This window comes from Dryas octopetala, chromosome 3 (genome assembly GCF_963921425.1).
Source record: "Dryas octopetala chromosome 3, drDryOcto1.1, whole genome shotgun sequence".
Classification (NCBI taxonomy): domain Eukaryota; kingdom Viridiplantae; phylum Streptophyta; class Magnoliopsida; order Rosales; family Rosaceae; genus Dryas; species Dryas octopetala.
The window spans coordinates 19,527,822-19,547,174 of NC_141368.1; the positions used below are offsets into that span (position 1 = coordinate 19,527,822).

Below are 19,353 nucleotides of genomic sequence, written 5' to 3' on the forward strand. Positions count from 1 at the left end.
GTTGTCAAAAGATCACGAACACGTTGTTAATACATATAACCGAATGTACAAACGGAGAAACGACAACGTTCGCACGTTGTCTAATGTATAAGTCACAACGCGCGACGCATGTTGTAGTACAGTTTCGACAGCGTGCATATGTGTGTTGTAGTGAATCTTTTGACAACATGCCATGCACGTTGTTATACAATATTTTTATAAAATATATATATATTGACAAACATGACCTATGCTACAACCAAAATTTATATCCACAATGAATCTTACATACCAAAAGAGAATACATCTCATTAATTCACCAATCACAAGTTATTTCCCAATGAAAAGTTAACTAAAATATATTGAAATTTAGTTAAGAGAATTAAACATCCACCAATTCTTCATATGAAAGGAAATTAGAAAATACTGAAGTTGGACACCTTGCATTACAAAATGTGGTGTGTGACCTATTTGCCAATTGTGTTCTTCAATATACTAACACCAACAGCACCATCCCACCTTGAATATATTGAAATTGAGATAGGAGAGTAGAGAGTCCATCTTGGAGTCACCACTACAAACATACAGAGTTGAGAAAATAAGAGAGTGATAGGGGGAGTGACATGTATGATTGCACTGAATACAAGGAAAAACATAAGAAAATTGCATCTCAACTGAGGCTGAAATTATGGCATAGTAATAACCTGAAGTGTAAGAATATGACCCATGATAGGCCCATGTTCCTAGAGGTTTTTTAGGACATTGTAAATTACACATCGTAAACACCCTTATCCAAACATCCCATAGTGTAGTAGAGATGTGATGAGAACGTACCTCCTTAAAGGAGTGAACATCACTTCCCCAAAGCCAAGCATCACAGCCTGCATCTCTAGAGCCTGCAAAAGTGGTCTTAATTGGGTATCAAAATTTGAGACAACAGCTACTTTGACACCTGCTTTTCTTAGAGCTTCGAATACTTTCTCAACTTCAGGATCACAGAGGTGCCAAGCCTATGGAAAAAAAAAAAAACAGAGAAAATATCATAACCAAATTCACACTTCTACATGTCATACAGAAAATGGTACTTATAGATCACCCAACCTTGTCAGTTGTATAGTAGTTATAAAGTTCTTCAAAGTACTGAGAATCTGAGCAGCCAGTGGAAGAACTGGCTATATATTGCCAGAAGGGTCTCCCATCATTTACATATCTGCAATGGAATAAGAGAAAAAGGCTCACTTCAAGATTAAAACAAAAACAAACAAAAAAAGATTTACTCCAAACATGACACAATTAATGCTCAACTTCTACATTTAACTGAAACAAAGGATTAAGGGAAAGAAAAAGAAAGGAAATAAATTCTTTCATTTGTTAAGCACATAAAGGATTCATATTTACTTGTCCAAGTAGTACAATTTCCATATTAACTCAGGGACCATATGTGACATTGTTACCACCTCTTGGCTAAAACAAATGAGACATCACCAAAGATAATCACCATTTCAAGAACTGTAGCACTAGATTTTTCAACATTAATAAATAAGTTAATATCCATAAAATAAAATAAAAAATCACCTACCAAACAAAATTGGAGAATTGTGATTTCTATTGCCATCATACAAATTTTATCTACTCTTAATTGTGTGCATGCATACTTTTTAAGTTATTCTCAAGAGCACAAATGTAGGAATAAATTAAATTAAAATGGAAAAGGTATATTGTGGCAAAAAAAAAAAAAAAAAAAAAAGGAAAAGGTATATTTAAGTGATGCATATGCAAGCCTGTCAGTATGAGCCACTATCAAGAGCCATGCAGTGGATATAATATAAACGAGGTCCACCTTTCTAAGGCAAGTTATCCAACCCTTGATTTTTTTCTAAACTTGAAATGCCACAGGATATGCGCATTGGAGAATCAAAGTTCCCAGATCAGCCACGATTGCAATTTTCTTTTCTTTTTTGTTAAATGATTGATTTAACTTGACTCATTTAAGTTTGGGATATGACAAACATTTGGTCACCGTGCCTCAAAAGGACATCATAGTAGTGAATGATATGTCATGCATAAGCAAGCTTTCTTATTTGTAAAGCCAAAAGGACCCCCTACCCTTATCTTAGCACAAATTTGTCCAAAACTTACACAGATTCATGACATAATTGTCTCCAAATTTCCCTGTGAGTACGAGCTTACAGATTTGGACCATGGTTGTAGAGTAAAATCAGAAAGATCCCTTGACCAAACCCATTGATTACACATTGGACAGAAAGGGAATATTCTATGATAGGACTTAAGGACTGTCAATATGTTTCACAAAATGGAAGAAGGAACCACAATTTTTTTAGACTGTTAGACCTCTCCAAGTCAGTCAGTTGTAAGAAAAGAAAGTGAATTAGCTCTCCAACACAATATTTTGAACTTTACAAAACAGAAGTCATGAATTAGCTTCTCAACCCCCATTATACCAACAAAAAAAAAAAATTAGCCCAACTTCCAGATGCAAAATCATAGCTATTGAAGACAGAAATTGAGTCCATTATTTTTATACAACACTTCCAAACAACTGTCCTGGCAATAGCAAACCAAATCAGGCAAGAACTAATGACAGACAGAAATTCATTATAACTAATGGGAAATAAAAATATAAAGACATAAAATCCAAATTAAAAAAAATAATAATAATAGCAGATGGATCACTGGAAACCATATAATCCATTATAAGAGTGGAGCCAGCTCTGACACAATCTAAGGACATGAACCATGTTTCAGCTTAATCTTTTGGTATGAATTACTATAATTCATTGGTTAATGGGAATGATGTACCATGCATCACATACCTCAGCAGGGACCATGGGAGCATTGACAGAAGTTGCAGAAAGTTCACCATTCAAAGCTCCTACTACAACCTCTGCTATTTCAAGGGTGACATCTTCCTAATATATTATGTTTCATACAGAAAGTTCAGTAACTTAAAGAATGTAAGATATTTTTCCACAAAAAAGTTTGATCAATAGAGGATATTAATTTTGTAGAATTAGTTGTCAGCAGTGAGCTGATCAACCAAGTAGACAATCTTCTCACATGCCTAGCACTTCTGGGTAGTCCCTGCAAATGTTGCCATCCCCACCCAATAATCTTCTTCCCCACACCCTCAAAAATCTTACAAGACAAACTTTCTCAGACCCACCAGCAAAGAAACTTTCTTTTTCTTGATAAGAGAGGACTATATATATATATATATATCTTTCTCTCTCTCTCTCAATTTTTGAGTCCAAGGTTACAGCTCAATTTTTCCACATATCTGAAACCATCTTACAGTTCCTACCCAATATTATTATAGCTCAGTTCATTAGGAAAGAAAAATAACATCCTAAATTATAGCTCAACCCCTACACTATTTTAAACAATTGTGTTTTTTCTGTTTTCAGATGTCCATGTTCCATAGTTCTAAAACTCACAACAAGAACCACAATAAAAGTGAAATCTTCATTTCCCCAATTAAATCTGAGTTTTTCATTTTTTGCATAAAATTCCTAATCTTCAAAACCTTAAAAGTCAACAGAAACCATTAAAACTCAGATGCTCATCAGCATCATCATCAATTTACTCAAATTTCTCAGATTCTTAAGCAATAATCACACAAATTAAAGGGAGACAAAGCTCTGGAAGCTACATACTAAGTTTGACCCAATTGACTAAATGAATCCACTGAGAGTGCTACTAGGCTAAGCTATAAGCTAACAGATAATGCAAAAAGAAGTAAGTTGATAATTAGAACCAAGTCACGAAGAAGCATGAGAAAAGCACTAACAAGACCACATTGTTGAGAGCTAACACCACAAAACAAAATATTCGATTACTTGCATAGAATTTCAGAATGAGGAGCTCATAACAACATGTTATTATCAGTTGAATGACATTTTCCACACCTAAATCACAGCATTGACTTGGAATCCACAAACCCATCAATAAATTCAGAGCACAAAAAAGGAACAGTCTGATTATTAAAAAAAAAAAACACTAAAAAAAGTAAGATTGATTTCATTTCATTTCTTGTAACGGGCTACCTCATCATCGTTGGGGAAGAAGCCCATGATGCGACCCGCCGAGTTCTGGTAAGCGTACATGAACCAGCCCATCACCCCAATCAGACCTCCGGTCACCATTGACGGCCTTTTAATCCCTGGCTTAATCCCTATAATTATTGCACAAATTAAATTAAATAAAAATCATTTACAAAAGTTACTACTTTATTTGAAAAAAAACAAACAAGAAATAGAAAAAGGGTGAGAGAGAGAGAGAGAGAGAGAGAGAGATCGGAGAGGTAGCCTACGGTGACAGACACAACGGTGATGGTGGCGAAGCAGAGGTAGTCGAGGGTGCTGAAGTTGCCGACCACTTTGGTGAATGGAGGGTTCCGATCAAAGACCGGGTACTCTGGCTTCTCCGACACAGTAATGTATGTGTTCATCTTCTTCTCTTCAAAACGACGTCGTCACTCTCTGTCCAATGGAGCTTAGCTCATGTCTCTGTGTACTGGCTCAATGTCGCTCACTGGATACAGATGATGACCATTGTGTAGGCTTCTGTTGAGGACGAGAGGAAGAGAGGAAGAGAGGAAGAAAGGCCAGGACGGAAAGGATCGATTCAGGCGTGGGGAGAGAGTACGAAGCAAGAGGAGAGAAAGTTAGGGTTTTGTCTGAACACTGTTTTAGTGTTTTTTTCTGAATTTTGGGCGTGAGCTCTAGAGGGAACCCAAATGTATATCAGTCTAAATTTTTTTTTTTATTTGCTTACAAACTTATAACAACATGCTTTCATGTTGTCATTGGTAAACCCGTCCACAACGTGCAAAAAGCACGTTGTTGATTCCACTTATGTCAACGTGCAAAGAGCGCACGTTGTCAATCACTTATAAATGACTAATACAACAACGTGTTTTAAAAGCACGTTGTTGAATATGACATTTCACAAAGTGTTTTCATGCACGTTGTTAATCTTATGTTGTTAAAAGTATTTTTTCTTGTAGTGTAAATTCCATGATTTAAATCCATATTCATATCTTTAGATTTATTTGAGCTTTGATGTATTTATTTGATTGAGAAGATTCTCTTTGGTGGAGAGTGGTTGTTTAAATTGGATGTTTATATATATGCACTTTGGAAACTTTGACTTTATTCATAAGTATAGCTCCTTGATTAACTAATAAGTTTTGATTTGGGCTCTGGGGTTATGAATTAAGTATAAATTTCTCACAGACACGTTTTAATGATTTTTGCTTAAGGGAGATGAATCTGAAATTCAAGAGGCATGTATACTGATGAATAAAGTTAGTGTATAAATTAGTTTGGATAACGTTGTGTTAGAGCTTGTGCGAGGATACCTGCCTGCTCGTGCATTGATTGGCTCTGCACGACAAGTGGCGAGCATTCCTGCCTGCTCGTGTATAGATTCGCTCTGCACAGGAAGTGGCGAACATTCCTGCCTGCTCGTGTATAGATTCGCTCTACACAGGAAGTGGCGAACATTCCTGCCTGCTCGTGTATAGATTCACTCTGCACAGGAAGTGGCGAGCATTCCTGCCTGCTCGTGTATAGATTCACTCTGCACGGGAAGTGGCGAGCATTTCTACCTGCCCGTGCATTGATCGCTCTGCACGGGAAGTGGCGAGCTTATCTGCCTGCTCGTGCCTATGCTCAGGATGTGACTAGCAGCTTTCCCAGATACTAATATGATGTGATGTTTCTTTTCATGGCTTAGAGATGGATAGTTTGCATGAATGATAATGGAGGATTTGAGTTAATTACATTATTGTTTATCTTGGCGTGATATCAGGTTTAGTCATTTACCTTGTATGTTTTATGGAAGTTCCTTTCAGATCATTGTGTTTACTTGTATGATGAAAATGTTTACGTGGACTAATCGTTGACCTTGTTTGAAAAGGAGTTTCGACAGGGTTTTAAAAACTAGGGAATTTCAAAGAGCGATGTGAGGTCTTAGAGATTATTATTTTATGACTTCTAAAAGAATAAATAAATTTTATGTTTCATTTTCTTAACTCGTCCACTCACTGAGTTTATCTCACGTTTTTCCTATATATTTTGTTTTAAATCTTCCCCCAGGTAGGAGCGGTCAAGCCAAGAGGAGCATCAAGGCATATTGAAAACGTTTGAGGACCTTGTAGGCTAGAGTCCCTTTACATTTTTATTTGTATAAAATCTAGAATGACTCTGATAACCCGTAAAAAATTTGTTGTATGTTATTTTATTTTATCTTTGGACGGGTCAGAGACCCTCATTTGCTTTGTGGTAGAGGTGGCTGAAGGGAATATAAGTGTTTTTCTACAGGTCTCAGTAGTATGGATTAGTCCAATTTCAAGGGAGGTGCTGCCGAATTTTCGGTAGGATTTTCCTTGACTTGGATTCCACAGGATAACTCTGGGTTTTTAGGGTGGAAATCCGGGGGCGGTTATGTCATGGTATGTAATTTGAGGTGCTAGTTCTGGAATGGTGCTATTGTACAGTGGTTTTAAATTCTAAATAGACTCTGAGTAATACTTTTGAGTAATTTGTTTAATGAACATTTTGTCATACATTAGGTCTAACATGAAGGAAGCTCCAAATTTTCTTGCCAATTGTTAAGAGGTTTTGCGGAGGAATGCAGGTTCCATGTCAGTACAAATTTGGATTGCATCATCTTATTGAATATCTTTGTTCACTTGAGAACAAACCAAAATGGAGCTTGAAGACTTCTTTGTATTGTTATTTCTACATCCAAGTTGATTATTAGTGACAATTTGTGTGTTTTTCTGAATATAAAGTTCAACTGCCTTCTACTTGGAACTATGTAAATGCATAGTGCAAATTAGTGACAATCTGTGTGTTTTTCTGGATATAAAGTTCAACTGCCTTGCATCAAAATGTCAAAGTTACGGTGTGCAAGTTGGATTCTTTTTCTTTTCATTTGGTCTGAGTGGATTCTTTTTCATTTCAAGTGGCCGGACTTTTGTTATGGTCTTTCTCCGTTCATATATAACCATGTTGCCAATATGTTGATCGAAAGATTCGAAACCATGTAGTCTTTTATTCTCTTCTACATTTTTTTTTTGGTACTTTTACTTATTTATCGTTTATTTTTTTCTTATGTGACTGACTAAATATTTCTTATTTTGTATCACCTTATTTCTCAATGGGGGGCTGGTCCATTATTGACATCCAAGAGGATCCTTATCACAACTTATGTCATTTGTAAAGTCTCATATCCTAATTAGTAGTCTTTTGCAAGACATCATGCCATCTCTTATAGAGAGCTTTCTGATAATAATGCAAAAGTGCAATATTTATTGTCCTTAATTATATATTTTGTGCATTTTAATTTGACAGATGCGATTTATTAGTCCTAAATTTCTTCTGCTATAAAATATTTGGACATTAAAGCAAAAATTAGTATTCTTAAATTTGTTTTGTAATAATAACCTTGTTTTATTATGCCATTAAACGTGCAGGTTGATTAATTGAGAAAAGATTCTCTACCCTAATAATGATGTCCATGTAATCTAATATATGCCAAGAGCTTAGGAGAGACTTTCAAGTGGCACTCAGCGTACAAAGAAAGAAGAAGAAAGAAAGGAAAAAAAATATAATAAGACTTGGACGTGGGACCGTGTGGTATTTAAATAATTAAATTGCAATAAGGAAGGTTGATGTTTCTTGCCCAATGAGATCAACTTGCGTGCCCTTATCCCTCCCTGTATGTATAATGACATTTCCAAGTTGAAGTTGGAGTCTTAATGCTTGAGGTGGTACCCTATGCGAGAAATTGAAAAATGCTTTTTACAATTTCGATATATTTGTACGATATTGCTCATATATGAAGGTCTTTTATTAATAATTATTTATTTTGTTTTTGAGTATTAATTTATATTTGTAAATCATTGATCATTTAAATTTTCAAAACAAACAGGGTAATAATGATTTGTACAAATACCATTAATGAATATACTAATTTTTTTTTAATTTTTTTAATACTTTTAAGTAGGGGTAGGTTCGGTTACCGTACCGAAACACCCATACCGAATTCCGACCGATATGGGTCGGTAACCGATAACTTCGGCATCGGTCGGAGAGTGGCGGTATCAGTCGGAGAGCGGCGGTCCGACTACAACACCAAAATAAAAAAAATCACAGAGCCGGCAGATCCACTGGAAGGCCAGAAGAGTAGGTATGGCCGTGGATGACGGTCAAGTACGTGCTACGGAGAAACCAGAACGATCCAGTTGATCTGGTCTTCGACATACTGTTGCTCCGTCCGCAGATTTCGGAGGTGTAGGACGAGATGCGCAGTGCAAGTCAAGTGGGAGAGATAAGACAAAGAGAGGGAGAGAGGGAGGGGGAGAGAAGGGGGAGAGATAAGACAGAGAGAGGGAGAGAGGGAGGGGGTGCGATAGAGAAGGAGAAGGGGCTGGGGCTGATGGTGATGATGAATTGATTGTGGTGGACCTGGTGGTTGGGGCTGTGGTCGCACACAAAAAGAAAAAGAAGGGGAAAAGAAGAGAAGAGAAAAGAAGAAAAGAAAAGAAGAGACACGGGTGGGAGGAGAGAGAAGAAGAAAAAGAAAAGAAAGAAAGAAGAAAGGGGAGGGGGGGCACATGGGTTAGGGGGAAAGGAAAATAAAAAATAATAAAAATAAAGTTTTATTTTATATATGAATAAATAAGGTATTTTGGGGTTTCTTTTAGGGTTTGGATTTTGGGGTTTAGGGTATTTTGGGGTTTGGACTTTGGGGTTTGGAGTTTTATATTTTTATTACATATGTTTTTTATAATTTATAGTATATAGTCAATAACTTAATAGTTTACTTGTTTTTTAATTTATATCATCTTCTAAACCTTAGGGTATATGGTATAGGTCATATACCTAATAGGGCCGTTAGGCTAAATGGCTAATATCATATACTAATAATAATATATTATACCATATTATACATTTATGATTGAGGTAATTAGATAAATCATAAATAGTCCATAACTCCATAGTCCATATTGATATTAATATATTATAACATATTTTACTATATTATATCATATTATACAATATACTAAATTACTAATATTATCATATTATACTATACTATACCATATTATACCATATTATATTATTATACTATATACTCTATACCAAACTCTAAGTTACCAACTATGAATCTATGAATTATAAATTTATAGTATTAGACTATTAGGGTATAGAAATTAGTAATTTAGTATGAGATATCATATACATATATATACTATATAGGGTTTATAATTTAGTATAATATTAGGGTTTAGGGCTAAACCTTAGGGTATATGGTATAGGTCATATACCTAATAGGGCCGTTAGGCTAAATGGCTAATACCATATACTAATAATAATATATTATACCATATTATACATTTATGATTGAGGTAATTACATAAATCATAAATAGTCCATAACTCCATAGTTCATATTGATATTAATATATTATATCATATTATACCATATTTTACTATATTATATCATATTATACAATATACTAAATTACTAATATTATATCATATTGATATAAATTATAGAAAATTAGAAATGTATTATATAAAATTATAAATTATATAGAAAGGTAATACTAAGTATTTTATATTTAGGGTATACCAGTATAGTATAGAAATGTATAAAAATGAATTATTTTAATTATACTTTTTCAATATACGGTCCGTATCGGTATACCGTCGGTACCGGGTTTTGTAAACCAATACCATTACCAAATTCATCGGTATTTTCAGTATCGGTATTTTTCGGTATAAAATCGGTACGGTATCGGTATTTTTCGGTATTTTTACCCAGCCCTACTTTTAAGGACTTTTTTTTTCTTAAAACCGTCCTCTATTCCACCTTTCCAGGACGTATAAGATGCTTTTTCAATACCCCAATGCCAAATACATGACGCATTTTTGAGTTTTTAAGGATATTTAAAAAGCGTCATCTATAATCAGAAGAATAGAGAACACTGTGATATAGGATGTTTAAGAAGCGTCCTATATGATCATAGAGGACACTTTTTAACTGTCCTCTAATGGCATTTTTGTAGTAGTGCAAATCCATCACAATGAAAAATTATTTCTGTGATATTTTTCTAAAAAAATAATAATTGTCAATTTTTGGGTCAAAGTATTTAATGCAATTAAATTTGGGGTACATTTTCAAACTTTTAGTTTGGCGGGCAAATTGTTAATGTAATAATATAGTGTGCAAACAGTGTGCCATATAGGTTGGAGAGAATTAAGATTGAGATATTAAGAAAAGTAAACATTTCCCATTTAGAATTTATAAAGGCCTCTCTATCAAAATGTGAAAGAATATATACTTACTTTCAAGTATCCAAGGAAAAACTTGAATGCCGTATGAATTGTACGTACTACTTTGAGTGGAAAAGATTTCAAGAGTCCAAGATAGAAAGAAATAGAGACCAATAAAGAAACTATATCTATATATATATATATATATATAAAGCAAACACCTCCACTAGGTGAAATTTTCAAGAATTCCATAAAAACCATAGTGTGCTTTAGAGTATTAAAACAAAGATTACCTTAATAAACAAGGGTAAAATGGTCAAACAAACAAATAGTTAAAATTAAAAATTGAGTGCTACTATTTGCACATCTTTTTTTTTTTTTTCTTTTTGCACACCATTTTCTTACTTTTTCTCACTTCACACCCTCACACTCCTCCCATAATTGAATTTTCTCACACACACCCCTCCCAATTACCATAATATCCCTATTTTATCCATTTCACCAAAAAAAAAAAAAAAAAAAACACACCCAACCCTCCCTCACCAATTACTAAATCTACCTCAGGGTTCTCTTGGTTTGCATCGAAACCCCAAAGAGGATTTTGTTTCACATTCAAAGGGTATTGGGTATGTACCCTTTGTTTTCCTTGTCTTTTAATGATTGATATAATGGGAGTATGGGAACGCCATAAAGAACCATGAAATCAAACCAATTTTTAAGATTATTGAATCAATTTGATCAAACCCAAAAACCAATAAATCAAGAACCATTATGAAGTTTTTTTTTTTTTTACATTTTCTTCCAAATTACCAGTAACCAAACAAAAGATAAACCCAAATCAAGAGTCATCGAACCAAATTTCAATGTTGAATCTTTCACCCATTTTTCAAAGCAACCTAAAAGTGGCTAGACGCAGGAAAAAAAATTCCTGGAAATGAAGAAAAGAAAGGGGATCGAAGAAACAAAGCATGGTGGGTGTGATTAGTGTGAACTTCTTACATCTTCTTCAACTGCATCTCTTCAAAGCCGGACTGAGAGTTGTAGAGAGAGTGAGGGGCTGGGGTTGGGTTTCGGGGAGATCAAGAGAAAGAGGAGAGGATGGGGGTGGGTGGTCGGCGGGGTAAGAGAGGGAAAGAGAGAGGGGCGGGGCGGGGCGGTCGGTAGGGTGGTCGGTGGGTGGTTCTGTCGAGCTTGGTCTGGGGTGGGGGTGCTGTGACGGGGAGAAAGAGGGAAGGAGAGATGGGTAGAGAGAGGGAAGGAGAGATAGAGGGAAGGGGTTTTGGGTAATTTTGTTTTGGGTGTTTTCTGTTATTTCACAAATTAAATTTTTGGGGTGTGCAAAAAGAAAAAAAAGAGTGTGCAAATAGCAGCACTCTACAAATTTAACAGAAAAACCACGTCTAGGTTAGCATAGGGCAGTTTTCTTCTCCCCATGTTAACGTACTGCACTCCCACTCCACTTCTCTGAATTTATTCTCTCCACCAAGACTTCGAAAAATTATAGGGTATAACCAATATACTGCCACATGGTATAACCAATCCAACGTGTAAGGGTATTATTGAAAGATATGTTTATATTAGTAGGGTATAATATTCATAATATTCACCCATATTATAACACATAAACTGGTTATACTACGTGTCAATGTATCGGTTATACAGAATAATTTCTCCAAGACTTCACCTTCATCCATCTATGAGTGAAGCTCAAAAGGAAAGGATTCAAGGTTCTTTCCACCTTCGATTAGGGAAAATCCAATTTTCCCTGTAAGTTTCTTTTTGTCTCCAACTTCCATTTTATATTATTTCAATTTATTAATTCCATGATTCTTTTATTTAATTAAATTACAGACTAATTAGAATGCTCAACGTATTCCCAAGCTTTTTTTTTTTCTGTTACAATTTAGGGTTCTGAAGTCTGGCTTTTTTTTTTTTTGGGTCAAAACGGAATTTATTAAGCCCAAAGGCAAAGGCAGAGGAGAACCTAGTCCAAAGCCAAATACAAACAAATACAGAAGAAAAAGAACAATAAAACATAAGAAGTAGATTTGCTTAAGTCTGGCTTACAATTAGGTAATCATTCATCTCATGATGTGTTTCAACATATTGAAGTTATGTAATGTGTTTGGTAATGTTTTTCCTATTTGATATATGTTTCATTTTAATTTGTTTCTTTCTCATGACTCTTTTTATTTTTTTCATTTTAATTCAATATTTGAGATCATAGACAAAAGTCGCTTGCTAGATTTTTCTGTCAAAAACATGAGTCCTGAGGAAGCCTGGAGTGGAAGGAAATCAACAGTAGATCACTTTAAGGTGTTTGGGTGCATATCATATGCACACATTCTAGATGAAAGGAGAAAGAAGACTTACTACCACTCATATGATTGCTGCAGCTAGTGTCAACATACCAAACATCTGACTCAACTCCTCCTTGACATGAAAGGCTATCAAGAGTGTCTCTTCTTCCCTTTTCTCAACAAAGTTTGACTTCTCACCCTTTTTTTTTGTCTTTAGGCATCTTTGTATAGCATTCATTGCGATAATGCCCATAATTGCCACACCTGTAGCACTCAATCTTGGACTTGTCAACGTGTCCTTTTCCTCTATTTTGGGAGTGAACATCATCATCTCTCTTGTAATTCAGATGTTGTCTGCTTCCATCTCTATTGCCTCGACCACCTCTTCCTCTTCCTCTACCTCTACTTCGACCTCTTCCTCTTTCTCTATTTGTACATCCAAGTTGTTTATTAGTGACAATTTGTGTGTTTTTCAGGATATAAAGTTCAACTGCCTTCTACTTGGAACTATGTAAATGCATAGTGCATTTATTAGTGACAATCTGTGTGTTTTTCTGGATATAAAGTTCAATTGCCTTGCATCAAAATGTCAAAGTTACGGTGTGCAAGTTGGATTCTTTTTCTTTTCATTTGGTCTGAGTGGATTCTTTCTCATTTCAAGTAGACTTTTGTTATGGTCTTTCTCCGTTCATATATAACCATGTTGCCAATATGTTGATCGAAAGATTCGAAACCATGTAGTCTTTTATTCTCTTCTACCTTTTAATTTTTTTTTTTTTGTACTTTTATTTATTTATCTTTTATTTTTTTCTTATGTGACTGACTAAATATTTCTCATTTTGTATCACCTTATTTCTCATTGGGGGGCTGGTCCATTATCGACATCCAAGAGGATCCTTATCACAACTCATGTCATTTGTAAAGTCTCATATCCTAATTAGTAGTCTTTTGCAGGACATCATGCCATGATTGCCATCTCATATAGAGAGCTTTCTGATAAAGTGCAAAACTGCAATATTTATTGTCTTTAATTATATATTTTGTGCATTTTAATTTGACAGATTTGATTTATTAGTCCTAAATTTCTTCTACTATAAAATATTTGGAGATTAAAGCAAAAATTAGTATTCTTAAATTTGTTTTGTAATAACCTTGTTTTATTATGCTATTAAACGTGCAGGTTGATTAATTGAGAAAAAGATTCTCTATCCTAATAATGATGTCCATGTAATATAATATATGCGAGGAGAGAATTACAAGTGGAGCTCAGCGTACAAACAAAGTAAAAAAATAAGACTTGACGTGGGACCGTCAAGTTATCCACATTCTCACCATGTGCAAAGAATCCACATCCAATGAAGTTGGTTATAGCAAGTTATCCACATTCTCACCATGTGCAAAGAATCCAAGAGAAAAATGGCTCTGGTTGGAGAGGCGCTGCTCACTGCTTCCATCCAGGTGTTGTGTGACAGGATTGCCTCACGCGACTTCATCGACTTGTTTTGGAGGAAGAAGCTCGACCATTCACTCATTAAGAAACTGAAGATCACACTGCTTTCCCTTTCTGCACTGCTCAATGATGCAGAGGAGAAGCAAATTGTGAACCCTGCGGTGAGAGAGTGGCTTGATGAGCTCAAACATGCTGTCTTTGATGCAGATGACTTACTTGATGAGATCAACACTGAAGCTTTGCGATGCAAGGTAGAAGCAGCTGAATATGATCAAACCCAAAAATTAACCAAGGTGTGGAACTTCCTCTCTCCTTCTTTTAATCCTTCTTGTCAAGGCATGAATGCTAAGATAGGAGAGGTATTTGAAACATTAGAACACCTTGCAAAACAAAAGACTGTCCTTGGTCTGACAGAAGTTGTTGGGGGGAATCAGGTTTCACAAAGACCTCCAACAACTTCCTTGGTCGATGAATCTTGTGTGTATGGTAGGGATGAAGATAAAGAAAAGTTATCAAAACTGTTGTTTTCTGATGATGCAAGCAACAATGATGTATCTGTCATCCCCATAGTTGGTATGGGCGGGGTTGGTAAAACAACCCTTGCTCAGCTCCTTTACAATGATGACAAAGTAAAAGAGTATTTTACTCTTAAAGCTTGGGCTTGTGTTTCAGAAGATTTTGATGTGGTTAGGGTAACTAAAACGCTTATTCAGTCAGTCACTTCAAAATCTTGTGACAATATTATGGACTTGAATCTTCTTCAAGTTCAACTAAGAGAAGAAGTGCGGGGGAAAAAATTTTTATTTGTGTTGGATGACCTGTGGAATGAGAACTATGATGATTGGAATCTCCTACATGCTCCTTTTACATTAGGAGCAAAGGGAAGCAAGGTTATCATAACAACACGGAATAAAAATGTTGCATCTGTCATGAACAATGTTCCCATTCACTATTTGGAACAATTGTCGGATGAATATTGTTGGTCACTACTTTCAAAACATGCACTGGGAAACGAACACCCAAGTGAATATGCAAACTTGGTAGAAATTGGTAAAAGAATTGCACGCAAGTGCAATGGTTTGCCTTTAGCTGCAAAAACACTCGGTGGTCTCTTACGTTCCAAGAGAGATTCTAAGGAGTGGAATAGCATCTTACATAGCAATATGTGGGAGCTAACCCATAATAAAAGTAATATTCTTCCAGCCCTGAAATTGAGTTACCATTATCTCCCAACTCAATTAAAGCAATGTTTCGTTTATTGTTCGATTTTTCCGAAAGATTATGAATTTGAAAAGAAAGATGTAGTTTTACTTTGGGTTGCAAATGGTTTAATTCCACAAGCTGAGAATGAAATAGGAATGGAAGAGGTGGCTGAGGAATACTTTGATGAACTATTATCACGATCAATATTTCAAAAATCAGGGAGAAGATTCATAATGCATGATCTCATTAATGACCTGGCAACCTTCGTTGCTAAGGGATTTTGTTTCAGGTTGGAAGGGTTGGAATCACATGAAGCTCCCAAAAAAGTTCGTCACTTTTCGTATATTAGAGGAGAATTCGATATTGCTTCAAAATTTGAGCCATTATATGGGGTTAAGTGTTTGCAGACCTTCCTACCTTTAAATTCATTTCGTTGGCCAAATTATATAAGTAAAAGAATTTCACATGATTTCTTGCTAGCACTAGGATGTTTGCGGGTGCTGTCATTGTCAAAATATACCAATATTGTTGAGTTACCTAATTCTATTGGTAATCTCATTCACATGCGTTACTTGGATCTTTCCTTCACAGCAATCAAAAGATTACCGGATATAGTGTGTTCTCTCTGCAATTTACAGACATTACTATTGTTAAATTGTTTCTCTCTCATTGAATTGCCTGTCGAAATGAGGAAATTGATTAATTTGCGTCATCTTGATATTCGTGGAACTAGAATAGACCAGATGCCATTACAAATGGGTAGACTAAAAAGTTTGCGAACATTGACTGCATTTGTTGTTGGCAAGTCAACTGGTTCAAGGCTTAGAGAATTGAGGCAGTTACTGCATCTTCAGGGAAACCTTTGTATTCGAAAGCTACAAAATGTAGTTGATGCTATGGATGCCGTGCAAGCCAATTTGAAGGAAAAGAAAGATCTCAAGGAGTTAATGTTGGAATGGGGTAAGGATACTGATGATTCTGAAAAGGAGAGAGATGTACTTGAAAAGCTCCATCCTCCCATAAATTTGGAGAAACTGACCATCAATTTTTATGGTGGAACCAGCTTCCCAAATTGGTTGGGAGACTCTTCATTTTCTCAAATAAAATTCATGTGTCTAAGTGAATGTAGTTATTGTTTGTCCTTGCCACCACTTGGGCAGCTACCTGCTCTCAAAGAGCTCACTATCGTTGCGATGGAATTTGTTACGAAGATAGGTCCTGAGTTCTATGGCAATGGATCTTCAATAATTCAGTCGTTTCAATCTCTGGAGAAGCTAGAGTTTGAGAAGATGCCAGAGTGGGAGGAATGGCTTCCAAGTGGAGGTCAATGCTCAGATTTTCCTCGTCTGCAAGAGCTGATTTTAAAGAAGTGTCCGAAGCTGAGAGGAAACTTACCTAATCATCTTCCTTGCTTGAAAAAACTTTCAGTGAACAAGTGTGTGGTTCTATACGAAAGGGGCACTACTACCCTTAACATGGACTACCTACAACAATCTCTCGAAGAATTGAGAGTTGATGGATGCCCAGGTCTGTTATCATTAATAGGTCAGAGAACAGAGTTTATGCCCTCAATTCAGAGATTTTGTATTCAAAATTTTGGTGATATAGAGTGCTTGCCCAAGCAAATGGTGCATAGCAGCAACTGTCTTCAATATTTGAGGCTCTGTGATTGTCCATCCCTGTTGTCGTTCCCTAGAGATGGTCTACCTACAACGTTGAAAACACTTTATATAACAAATTGTAGGAGATTAGAATTCCTACCTCATGAGATGATGGCCAAATTGACATCGCTTCGGGATTTGTACTTACACGACAGCTGTGATTCACTGAGGTCCTTCCCGTTGGGCTTTTTTCCCAAACTTAGCTATCTTGAAATCTGGGATTGTGTGAATCTGGAATCCCTTTCCATTGAACGAGTTGTTGAAAATCTCAGCCATCTCAACTACTTGCATATCTTGGAGTGTCCAAATCTGGTCTCTTTTCCCCACGGAGGATTGCCCACTCCCAACCTGTTAGTATTTTCAGTCGGTGGATGCCAGAATTTGAAGTCATTGCCCGAACGAATTCACACCCTCACCGCCCTTCAATATTTGAACATATGGAATCTTCCAAATGTTGTGTCAATTGCAGAAGGGGGTTTGCCTCCCAACCTACGTACATTTTCAGTCCAAGATTGTGACAGACTGAGGCCTTCAGCGGAGTGGGGTTTGCAAGGACTTGTCTCCCTTCAAAGACTCAAGATTCATGCAACTGAGCATCTGTTGGAGACGTTGCTCAAGGAACAGCTGCTCCCTACCACTCTCAACACTCTTCTGATCTCTAAACAGAGTCTGAAATCTTTGAACGGAAAGGGACTTCAACACCTCACTTCTCTTCAAGGACTAGAAATCTATGACTGTCCGAGTCTCAAACTCCTGCCAGAGGGTTTGCCGTCATCTCTGTCTTTACTGTGGATCAAGGATTGTTCTTTGCTGAAGAAAAGATACTTTGAAAATAAGACGGGAGAAGATTGGGCCAAGATTGCTTGGATTCCTTGCATAGAGATAGATGATCAAGTGATTATATGAGCTCTCACAAAAAGTTTCGGTTTTCATTTCACTCTCAACTCCCAAATCAGAATCAGGTACCAATTAATATGAGCTTGTTTTCATTTCACTTTCTGTTAAATATATTTTGCTGCTTTTCCAGGACTTTATATCCCCTGTAAGGCTGTAAAGTGTTTGAAGAGAGAATTTAATGCGTATATTATATCTTGCTAATTCTGTTCTCAACTTTTTTTCATTTTGCTAATATTTGCTGTCAGATTAAGAAAAAGGCCCTGAAGGGTAGTAAACATACCCAAAGGCTCAAGAAGAGGGAAAAATCATCCATATAACCTTACTTGTAAGTCCTTCTGTGATGCATATAAATTCAAGTTATTGGCTAATATATTTGGAAGCAATTTGATTTTAGTTAATTTCCTCATTTGGGTTTAATTTTAGCTCCTCATTTGGGAATTGGTGGGTGGTGGTACTTGGTCAGTCTTGGTGAATGGCTTAATGATATGTGCCACGAGAGATATAAGAGGAAGAAAGGTACCTTTCTTAGTCAAATTGCTTTCAAGAAAGAAATATTTGAAAGCAATTTGATTTTAGTTTCCTCATTTGGGTTTAATTTTAGTTTTCTCTTTAATTATCTAACCTTTATCTATATTTCATTTTATTTTAACTTTTTGACTACATATATATCAGGAGACTCAAGAAAATGTGTCAGGATGGACTTTTATGAGACCTTAATCAGTACGTAGCCCCTGAATGGTGCAATGGCATGAATGTGATTTCTGCATGGGTAAAGGTAACCCATAGAAGTAACAGGCTTTTTCACAATTTGATGTGGAACAGATGAAGGTATAATTTCTGAACAACTTTGAAATTTTGCCTTTAGCAAGAATTGCGGTTGCCATTTACTATTTTTATATAAGATTATGGTTATTCAATTCTTTATATCCTTTCTTGTTTTATGGGTAGATATCAATGTTGGGGACCTCTAAACATGCTACTGCTTGCCAATATTATACTTTCTGAGGCTAGAATGGTACGTCATTTGAAGTGCTAGTTCTGAATCGTGCTATTATACAGGTCTTTAATTCTGAATGGACTTTGAATAATACTTTTGAGTACTAACTTTTTTTCATGCATTAGGTATTTTGGTCTAACTTTAAGGAAACTCCAAATTTTCTTGCCAATTGTCGATATCGTTTTGTGGACAGTCAAAATTTGGATTGTATTATCTGATTGAATATCTTTGTTCACTTGAGAACCAACCAAAATGGAGCTTGAAGACTTCTTTGTATTGCTATTTGTACTTCCAAGTTGTTTATTAATGACAATTTATGTATTTTTCTAGATATAAAGTTCAACTCCCTTCTACTTGGTTGTAATATAATTGAAACTATGTAAATGCATAGTGCATTTAAATTCTACCCGGTAGAACTGATTCTAGACATGTAAGAGGATCCTTATCACAACTTGTGTCATTTACTCTCCAAATTAAAAACTTTAACACTTTACTCCAAGTAATTCATAAAGGCTAGCCTCTATCAAAAAGTGAAAGAATACTTGCTTTCAAGCATC

General features: G+C 35.7%; 1 protein-coding gene and 2 pseudogenes across 4 annotated transcripts in view; 2 read left to right on the forward strand and 1 right to left on the reverse strand.

Annotated features, from left to right (window-relative positions):
• The window catches only part of LOC147291634 (putative disease resistance RPP13-like protein 1 pseudogene), a 57,881-nt pseudogene extending 39,633 nt beyond the window's left edge, over positions 1-18,248 (forward strand). Inside the window, exons 4-5 of the transcript XR_015121057.1 lie at positions 18,045-18,124; positions 18,223-18,248. The product of XR_015121057.1 is annotated as a putative disease resistance RPP13-like protein 1 pseudogene, transcript variant X12 (transcript). The remainder of the gene's footprint in view (positions 1-18,044; positions 18,125-18,222) is intronic.
• Positions 398-4,661, reverse strand: LOC147291638 (uncharacterized). Of its 2 annotated transcripts, XM_086235218.1 has the most exons (6): positions 4,310-4,661; positions 4,044-4,171; positions 2,814-2,909; positions 1,081-1,189; positions 814-989; positions 398-553 (listed from the first exon to the last, which is right to left on the reverse strand). In XM_086235218.1, exons 3-6 carry the CDS (start codon positions 2,861-2,863, stop codon positions 475-477), a joined length of 414 nt encoding a protein of 137 aa, XP_086091344.1. In that variant the 5' UTR covers positions 2,864-2,909; positions 4,044-4,171; positions 4,310-4,661; the 3' UTR covers positions 398-474. The 2 variants fall into 2 exon arrangements, with proteins under 2 accessions (XP_086091344.1, XP_086091345.1); XM_086235219.1 differs by lacking the exon at positions 2,814-2,909.
• Positions 13,860-18,278, forward strand: LOC147291639 (putative disease resistance RPP13-like protein 1 pseudogene; annotated as a pseudogene). The gene is made up of 3 exons (XR_015121045.1): positions 13,860-17,864; positions 18,045-18,124; positions 18,223-18,278. The product of XR_015121045.1 is annotated as a putative disease resistance RPP13-like protein 1 pseudogene (transcript).
• The last annotated feature ends 1,075 nt before the right edge of the window (positions 18,279-19,353 follow it).

What these genes read in the sequence shown, in the direction of transcription:
- LOC147291638 (XM_086235218.1), bottom strand. Translation starts at nt 2,863, where the DNA reads ATGGTGAACTTTCTGCAACTTCTGTCAATGCTCCCATGGTCCCTGCTG. An exon ending in ACTACTATACAACTGACAAG is followed by an intron (nt 990 to 1,080) that starts GTTGGGTGATCT and finishes TTTTTTCCATAG; the next exon opens with GCTTGGCACCTCTGTGATCC. An exon ending in ATGTTCACTCCTTTAAGGAG is followed by an intron (nt 554 to 813) that starts GTACGTTCTCAT and finishes GTATGTTTGTAG; the next exon opens with TGGTGACTCCAAGATGGACT.